This window comes from Oncorhynchus nerka, linkage group LG21 (genome assembly GCF_034236695.1).
Source record: "Oncorhynchus nerka isolate Pitt River linkage group LG21, Oner_Uvic_2.0, whole genome shotgun sequence".
NCBI lineage: Eukaryota > Metazoa > Chordata > Actinopteri > Salmoniformes > Salmonidae > Oncorhynchus > Oncorhynchus nerka.
Genome location: NC_088416.1, coordinates 9,362,618 through 9,372,090, shown reverse-complemented (window position 1 = coordinate 9,372,090; position 9,473 = coordinate 9,362,618). Strand labels below are relative to the sequence as shown.

At 44.6% G+C, this 9,473-nt stretch overlaps 1 protein-coding gene across 1 annotated transcript; it reads left to right on the top strand.

Annotated features, from left to right (window-relative positions):
- Nucleotides 1-591: 591 nt before the first annotated feature.
- LOC115103811 (probable ATP-dependent RNA helicase DDX5) lies at nucleotides 592-8,093 on the top strand. The gene is made up of 13 exons (XM_029624771.2): nucleotides 592-786; nucleotides 2,020-2,197; nucleotides 2,302-2,398; nucleotides 2,497-2,630; nucleotides 2,721-2,786; nucleotides 2,882-3,023; nucleotides 3,143-3,303; nucleotides 3,763-3,935; nucleotides 4,097-4,207; nucleotides 4,300-4,361; nucleotides 5,295-5,354; nucleotides 6,828-7,049; nucleotides 7,281-8,093. The coding sequence occupies exons 1-13, from the start codon at nucleotides 746-748 to the stop codon at nucleotides 7,739-7,741; spliced, it is 1,908 nt and encodes a 635-aa protein (XP_029480631.1). The 5' UTR covers nucleotides 592-745; the 3' UTR covers nucleotides 7,742-8,093.
- Nucleotides 8,094-9,473: the final 1,380 nt, after the last annotated feature.

Below are 9,473 nucleotides of genomic sequence, written 5' to 3'. Positions count from 1 at the left end.
TTTTCGTAAAACAAACATTGTATATGGAAGGAGTGCCTTTCGATTTGACTGCATGCACATGCGCAGTCCGTTAAAACGATGACGTGTGTTTCTGCGCATGAGTTTAGCTAGCCAAAGTCGCCTTAACGTCGCCAACAAGTGGGATCTGGGTTTTCTATTAGAGAAGCAGTTTCTGCCTGTCTTTGGTATCCATTATATGCTGACTGCATTAAAATGAACGTTGGGCAAATTTGATTTGAAGATAGGTGTTCATTGCAAACGTTGGGGGTGATCAATATTTGCTTTTGTACATATTTGGGGAAATTGTATTGTTGCTTCTTTCAGCAGACTATTGAGTAGAAGTTGTAGCTAATGTAGCGTTCCTGTGTAAACACAATGTTGCGTCTACTACCTGCATTCATTCTTAAAATGATTTATAAGTTGTCCATGTTGAATAAGTTAATACATCAGTACTTAATTTGTCTCAAGTAATGAAGGTTACTGTAAAAATGGGTTAATAATCACGTCACAAACTGCCAATCAACTAACTTCCGTGACCAAATAAGGAGAAAAAGTAGTACCAGACACAGGCGCGTTGATATGTTCCAATGTGTTATGAGCTAGTACACCGTTTGACTGACATTTGTGTCCCCGGCAGTTCTATTTTCGTGTGTCGCACTTGTAGATTATCCACTTGTATTTATCATAGATTGGTTTAGAGATATAGACGTAGATACAGTCTGTTACTTTCATACTCTGCATAATCATGCCCGGATTTTCCGACAGAGATCGTGGCAGAGACAGGGGGTAAGTAACGCGAGTCTGTTTAGCTAACGTCGTTAGCTAGGAAAAGACGGTGCGATGGTTAGTTTTAACGCGGTACTGTAGCTAGCTAGTTACGTTTTGTTTATCCCTGCCATTGGCTTTGGCTAGATGCGCAATGTTAATGCGACTTCTTCGAACCCTAATCAATTGTTAAATAACATTTTGCCTGATCTAATTGATGTAACAAGCAGGTCGGGCAAATGTTTAGCTGGCACCTAACGTTAACATTTGTTAGCTATGTATAACGCACGTTAGCAATGGGAGATTCTGAGGCCTATGCTATATTTGATATAATAACGATATCCACTACGCTTGCACATCGGCGCATACAATATAGTATGTGATGTTGGTTAGGTAAGAACCTTGGAATGTTTGCTAATCTTAAATGTGGCAAATTGTTTCGAATCAAAATGCCGGCCGGTTCCCTTTGTTCCTCTACCGTCCGGAATTAAAATGGCAGCGAAACTGGTTCAAACATGACGCAGAAACTTATGTAGTTAGACCTACCACGTCTTTGCATGTGTAAGCCCTTGTTCGTGGCTCTCAGTTCATTACACAAATCATTAAATGAAGGCGTCGTTCTGTAGGGGAGTGTTAAGATAAGAGCCACGACGATCGGTCTGAACATAAACACGCATAGATTGCGGTACGGGTTTGGAAGCATAAGGACCTTATCTTTAATATCGGCGAAATTGATACACATATTTATTGGGTTAGGGGTCCCACACGGCCATGTTACAGTACTTGTTTACGGAAGAGGGGGTGTGGACTACCTGCACTAATTAGCTGTCTGCGTCTCAGGCACCTGTGTAAACGGGAGACTGACGTCACAAACGTGTTGTCGCTAAAGAAAATACTGTATGCTGCAACGGTTTACAGTTAAAATAATTTCACAAAAGGAAAATAAACTGTGATATTAAAGTAGGTGGATTTGTTTCTTTAACCAATTAACGTGTAGATGGAGTGCTTGGCTTCCAGAGCCAATTTGCCCATAAATATACACTAAGGAGTAACGTTAGCCAAATATTAGACTAAAGGAACCTAACTTTTATCAAGGTAACGTTAGCTGTTGTAGTACTCATCAAGCCATGCAAACTCATAGGGGAATGTGGGGTTTCAGCTCTGCAATGTAGCTGGCATAACTATCTGACTTCAACACAGCATCCACTGTATGCTCAGTCATCTAATATTAGGTTGTTCCCCCTACTATTTCAGGTATGGAGGTGCACCTCGTTTTGGAGGCGGCGGTGGTGGCAGTAGGGGTGGACCCCCACAGGGGAAATTTGGCAACCCAGGTGAAAGACTGCGTAAAAAACACTGGAACATGGATGAGCTCCCAAAGTTTGAGAAGAACTTCTACCAGGAGCACCCGGATGTGACCCGCAGACCACCTGTAAGTGACCCAGGCAGTTCTTTCCATGTGATTTGAGTGTATGGTCTTCACCTTTTGATTCAAATGGTCTTTGCCAATGAACAACCTTTTATGTGTCCTTGCAGCAAGAGGTGGAGAACTACCTGAGAAGTAAAGAAGTAACAGTGAAAGGCAGAGACTGCCCCAAGCCAATGATGAAGTTTCATGAGGCCAATTTTCCAAGTGAGTAAAACCTGTCTTCCAACTTTGCTTAAGAACAAGCTGGTTGTATAAGATGGTGGAATTGAATCTCATATGTGATCGAACTTTGTATTTTTCAGATTATGTGATGGATGTGATTGCCAAACAAGGTTGGGCTGAGCCAACACCTATCCAGGCTCAGGGCTGGCCTCTGGCCCTCAGTGGCAAAGACATGGTGGGCATCGCCCAGACAGGCTCTGGTAAAACCCTTGCTGTAAGTACATTGTTTTAAAACTACTCTTGGTAGCATCTTTCTGGTACATATTTGTGCAGATGAACCAAGCTTAACCCCCCCTCCCCCCAGTATCTGCTGCCTTCAATCGTGCACATTCAACACCAGCCATTCTTGGAGCATGGAGACGGACCTATAGTAAGTACACCATAAGCCTCTTGACTAGAGAACATCCTTAGTTTTTACAGGACAATTCCTGCTGAATAACACTTGTCTCCATCTTTGTCGCTCAGTGTTTGGTGCTGGCCCCGACCCGTGAGCTGGCCCAGCAGGTGCAGCAGGTTGCAGCTGAGTACGGCAGGGCCTCCCGTCTGAAGTCAGTCTGCGTCTATGGTGGAGCCCCCAAAGGACCCCAGATTCGGGACCTTGAGCGAGGTATCTATCCACCACTTTGTTTTTCGCTCATTTGTTTTCTGAGTACGTTGGTTCTGTATTAAATAATTTTGGTGACAGAGGCAGACATCTGAGTGAGTGTTGTCTGTCCCCCCCCCCAGGTGTTGAGATCTGTATTGCCACCCCAGGGCGTCTCATTGACTTCCTGGAGGCTGGGAAGACCAACCTTCGCAGGTGTACCTACCTTGTGCTGGACGAGGCTGACCGTATGCTGGACATGGGCTTCGAGCCCCAAATCCGCAAAATTGTGGACCAAATTAGAGTATGTGGCTTTGGCTCAACGCAATTCCTTTGGCGAGAGTTCTTCAGTATAAAGGCTCATTCCCGCAATGATTTGCAGACTTGCTCAATACTTGCAGCTCATTTCAATTGGCAGAATTCCCATTGGACTTTGACAAATCACTGCAGAGTCTACATACCTCGACTAACCAGTACCCCTGCACATTGACTCAATACCGCTAGCCCCTGTATATAGCCTTGGTATTGTTTATTTTATTGTAACTTTATATAAATTATTAAATATTTTCTTCACTCTATTTCTTGGACTGCATTGTTGGTTAAGTGCTTGTAAGTGAGCATTTCACGGTAAAATCTACATCTGTTGTATTTGGCCCATGTGACAAATAAAATTTGATTCGGTTTTCCTGTAGGATCAGCCATTAGACTGCTTGAAGGATTTGCTGAAATACCAAGTCATCTGTTTTCTCTGTTCTTCTCTCAGCCGGATCGTCAGACCCTCATGTGGAGTGCCACCTGGCCCAAGGAGGTGCGTCAGCTGGCTGAGGACTTCCTAAAGCAGTATGTCCAGATCAACGTGGGCGCTCTGCAGCTCAGCGCCAATCACAACATCCTGCAGATAGTGGACGTGTGCAACGACGGAGAGAAGGATGACAAGTGAGTGACACATTCCTCCTCCGCAAAGCCAAACGTCACATTTACACTGCTTCATAATTGAAGGAATTCAAACGGAAGAACTCTTCAATTGGTCATTAATTCGTCCAGGATAAAGTGAGTCATGCCAATTTTGAACCCGGTCTCTTGTCTTTCCAACTAAGACTCCTCCGGCTGCTCGAAGAGATCATGAGCGAGAAGGAGAACAAGACCATCATATTTACCGAGACCAAGAGACGCTGCGATGAGCTCACCAGGAGGATGAGACGAGATGGGTAAGGGTCATCGCAATAGTGTCTCATTTAACTGGAATGTCATTCTCCTTGTAATGAGTCATGCCTCTGATGTCCATGTTTGTCTGTTACAGCTGGCCAGCAATGGGTATCCACGGAGACAAGAGCCAGCAGGAGAGGGACTGGGTTCTCAATGGTATGTCTGAAATATATTTCTTTTTTTTGTCACGGCAATGTTATGGACTCGTTTAATGCAACCGCTGTGTCAGATTTCAAAAAAGCTTTACCGAAAAAGCGCACCATGCAATAATCTGACTACAGAGCTCAGAGACCAAAACAACCCAAACAGATATCCGCCATGTTGTGTTGTCAACAGAAGTCAGAAATAGCATTATAAATATTCACTTACCTTTGATCTTCATCAGAATGCACTCCCAGGAATCCCAGTTCCACCAAAAATAAATGTTTGTTTTGTTCGATAATGTCCAAATACCTCCTTTTTGTTCGCGTTTAGTCCAGTAATCCAAACTCATGACGTGCGATCACTAGGTCCAGATGAAAAGTCAAGAAGTTCCGCTACAGTCCGTAGAAACATGTCAAACGGTGTATAGAATCACTCTTTAGGATGTTTTTAACATAAATCTAAAATAATGTTCCAACCGGAGAATTCCTTTGTCTGTAGTTAACTTGAGTTCCATTGTATATCTATCATGTGAATGCGCTTGGTCAGCTCATGCGTTTCTGGCAGACCTCTGTCTCATTCGCCCCCACTTCACAGTAGAAGCATCAAACAAGGTTCTAAAGACTGTTGACATCTATTGGAAGTGCAATTTCACCCCATAGACACTGTATTTGATAGGCAAAGAGTTGAAAAACTACAATCCTCAGATTTCCCACTTACTGGTTGGATTTTTTTCGCAGGTTTTTGCCTGCCATATGAGTTCTGTTATACTCACATATCATTCAGACAGTTTTAGAAACTTCAGAGTGTTTTCTATCCAAATCTACTAATAATATGCATATATTAGCAACTGGGCCTGAGTAGAAGACAGTTTAATCTGGGCACCTTATTCATCCAAGCTACTCAATACTGCCCCCAGCCATATTTAACTGAAGTCTTTTTCCACAGAGTTCAAATACGGCAAGGCCCCCATCCTCATCGCCACCGACGTGGCCTCCCGCGGTCTAGGTCAGTATGGCTTTGGTTAAACCCTCTGGTTGTTTTCCTCAATATTTTCACTTTTTTAAAGAAAGTGGTTTTGGCTTTCTTTAACTTCTATGCATTTTCTGAGTTTTTCTCACCTAAAGGTGCAGTCTTTGTGGCAGGGCCTAGGCATGACAAGTTCCAGGCCTCGAGGGGGAAGGAGGACATATTGGAAATGAAGTTGCCCAACTGGCTGCCACCCAGTGGGCCTAGAGAGGTGAAAGCTCTGTGTGCCAGTAATCCTCAAGTCAAAAGGCAGTGTGGCTAAGCCTCGTTTCTGATATCTTTTTTTTATTTTTTATACTTGACATTATTTGTTCTCTGTCCATGGATTTTACCTGACAAATGCCTTCGTCGAGACGTTTCCAACTCAAACGTTACACACACAAAAACAAACCCTTGACGTGACCATTTGCCTTGCATGCGTTTTGTAGAGGGCACTGTATTGCAAGTCACTGTTTGAGATTTGGAGCGATCTGTTAGTTACGGAGCTTGTCCCCGAAAAAATAATGGGTGTTTTGCAAATGTCACAGCTTTCCATTGCTATATTTCTTTTTTTCTCCCTCAAAGCACTGGTTTTCTTGAAATGGAGAGAGCAGTTTTCAACTTACTGTTGTCGAATCGAAATTGATGAGAAACTGGCACATGTGTTTAAGGGGCTATGGGAACATCTAGAGAAAGTGAAATAGAAGAGCTTCAAAAACCAAAGTTCCTCCCTCGCCTGCTTTTTAAAAGTCATGTCGAGACCTGCCAACGAGAGACATTTTCTCAAGTGAACGAACACTGGCTTCTGGGAAGATCTTGCCTCGACGAGACTGATGGGGTGCTCTATGCTCTCTGAGGGGCACCACAGGGGTCAATACTTGGGCCTTTTTCATTTTTGCCTTTTTTGGGTCCCCCCTCAAATTAGTACTTGGTCTATTCGGTCTTGGCAAGACGTGCAGTGAGGCCTTTATTAGCAAGCTTCTCATGAGTGTGTACTGGGAAAAAGGACCTTCAGAACCCATACCAACTGAAAGGTCCTATATTGGCACACGAGGAGGCAACAGTGCACATAGCGGCCCTACTGCGTAGAAGCTCCTGGATGTCACTTGACAATTTGTGGGGGAGTTCGCTGCATTGGGAAAGGACTAGTGAATGCATACTCCTTAATGGTAAGACTTCAAATCCAGTTCTTTTCCTCCCCTGGTTAAAAAAGGGAGGGAGAATGCCATTTTTTGATATGGTAAGCAAACGGAGTGTGCATCTCGTTTCTCTCTTCCCACAGTAGTATTCCCATGGAGTATTTGTATTTCTTGGATTGTGTTGGTTAACCCTGTTCTTTGCAGCTCAGTTAAGTCTCCAGTCTGGAACCTTTTAGCTCTCCATTCTATATGCTAACCTTGTCCTTTGGTCTGGCTGTTGTGGTGTGCAAAATCCTGTATGGCGTCCTTTTTGCCACACTGCAACACTTTACAGATGTGGAGGATGTGAAATTTGTCATAAATTATGACTATCCTAACTCCTCTGAGGACTATATCCACCGCATTGGACGCACGGCCCGCAGTCAAAAAACGGGCACTGCCTACACCTTCTTCACCCCCAACAACATGAAACAGGCCAGTGACCTCATAGCTGTGCTCCGCGAAGCTAACCAGGCTATCAACCCCAAGCTTCTCCAGATGGCGGAGGCCAGAGGAGGTAATTCCTATGGCGGGTGAGACGGGAACAAGGCTGTGGTTACATCTGCAGACATAAGAAATCTATTTGAAGGGTTTTGGGGCAGGGGTTCTTTAAAAAAAATGCCAAGATGACCCACCTTGTTCTCACCCTATTTGTCAACTATCATTTTAGTTTAAATGTCTTCACGCCACCCATCACTGCTATCAGTCTCATCACTGCCCTGTCTCTTGTTTTTGTCTTGTTTTCCAGGTCGTGGAGGGGGGGGAAGAGGTGGCTTTAGGGATGACCGACGAGATAGGTATTCTGGGGGGAGGAGTTACGGTGGTGGTGGTGGTGGTGGTGGTGGTAGTAGTAGTTACAGGGACAAGGATAGCGACAGGGGGTTCGGTGGGGGACCAAAGAGTGCCTTTGGCGCAAAAACCCAAAATGGAGGGGGCTACGGGGGTAGCACCTATAACAAGGGCGCCAGCTCTGGCGGTAGCTACGGCAACAGCTACAGCAGCAACGGACAGGCTAGCTTCGGCGCCACCAATCAGGTGGGTGCGTTCGGTGGCCAGAACTTCCAGGCCCCTCCACAGTTTGGAGCCGCACAGGCGGCCACCCAAAACGGCATGGGTCGCCCGCCGTTTCCTTTTAACCCACAGGCGCAGCAGCCCCAACAACCCCTACCCATGGTACCCTACTCTATGCCTCCTCCTTTCCCACAGTAACTGACAAGGTGTAGATTGTGCGCACAATTCACAACGGAACCACCCTTTTTTCCCCTCTTGTCTTTTAAATCTTATATGAATATTATCCTTTGTACTGTTTAACTTTTTTTTGCTTACAGCAGGGTTGGAATTCTTCAGTAACCCCAAGCATTGAAATGAGTCCCAAGGGGGCTGTTGAAGTGCATCTTTAATGGGTGCACCTCTCCTTGACTGTTTTTATTTGTTACATTCCTCAGTAATTTATTTTTACTAAGTAATGCAGATTTTGAGTTAGTGATATGTTTTAAAGTGATATGTTAAGATCTTACCTGGGGGTCATGCATGGGCCTTCAAATAAAACAATTCAATTGAAGTTGTGGTGGTTCATTGTTCTATTCTGATTACTCATCCAGCATTTTATCTTAGTGGATATTCAATTAAAACAATTACATCAGGACACAAAATAATTATTATAGCAAACATTCCTAATTGCACAAGTATAATCGTTAGGAGGTAAAAGAACGTAAGATAATGGATGAAGACTTGTATCATTTTCTTGTCCATACGGAAGTGACATAGCCAGCTTTACTTCCGGGTGCTCCTACAGGCAGAACAGTTGAAACTGGAGCAGCAGCACGACGAGGTGGACTGGGGACAGCAAGGAGTCATCAGGCCAGGTAGTCCTGAGGCATGGTCCTCTGAGAAAAGAGAAAGAGAATTAGAGGGAGCATACATAAATTCACACAGGACACTGAATAAGACAGGATAAATACTCCAGATATAACACATGCAATTGTGATCGTCTGTAACTTATGTCTACCCGTACCATAACCCCACCGCCACCATTGGGCACTCTGTTCACAACGTTGACATCAGCAAACTGCTCGCCCACACGACGCAATACACACTGCCATCTGCCCGGTACAGTTGAAATGGATTAATCCTTGAAGAGCACACTTCTCCAGCATGCCAGTGGCCATTTTAGGTGACCATTTGCCCACTGAAGTTGGTTACGACGCTAAACTGCAGTCAGGTCAAGACCCTGGTGAGGACGATGAGCACACAGATTAGTTTCCCTGAGACATTTTCTGACAGTTTGTGCAGAAATTCTTTGGCTGTGCAAACCCAGTTTCATCAGCTGTCCTGGTGACTGGTCTCAGACGATCCCCCAGGTGAAGAAGCCAGATGTGGAAGTCCTGGGCTGGCGTGTTTACACGTGGTCTGCAGTTGTGAGGCCGGTTGGAAGTACTTCCAAAATCTCTAAAACGACGTTGGAGGCAGCTTATGGTAGAGAAATTAACATTTATTTCTCAGGCAACAACTCTGGTGGACATTCCTGCAGTCAGCATGCCAATTGCACGCCCCTCAAAACTACTAGAGACACCTGTGGCATTGTGTGACAAAACTGCACATTTTAGTTGCCTTTTATTGCCCCCAGCACAAGGTGCACCTGTGTAATGATCATGCTGTTTAATCAACTACTTATTATGCCACACCAGTTAGGTGCCAGACTGAGTTTTGGAGGGGAAATGGAAGTGAATAAGGGCGAGTTAAGTGAGGTGGAAGGTGTGGTGAAAAGCTTGGCGCCCGAGCCTGGCATCAATGGACATGATAAAGAAGAGTCTGGTCCAGTAGGAGTGACCTTTTTGGATAAAGTGGATCCTTGCCTTTTGGCAGATCCATTTGTTGTTTCAGGGTGGGTGCCGTTGAATCAGTTAAAGTAACCCATGGTGGACTTGTGATATTTGTTTGT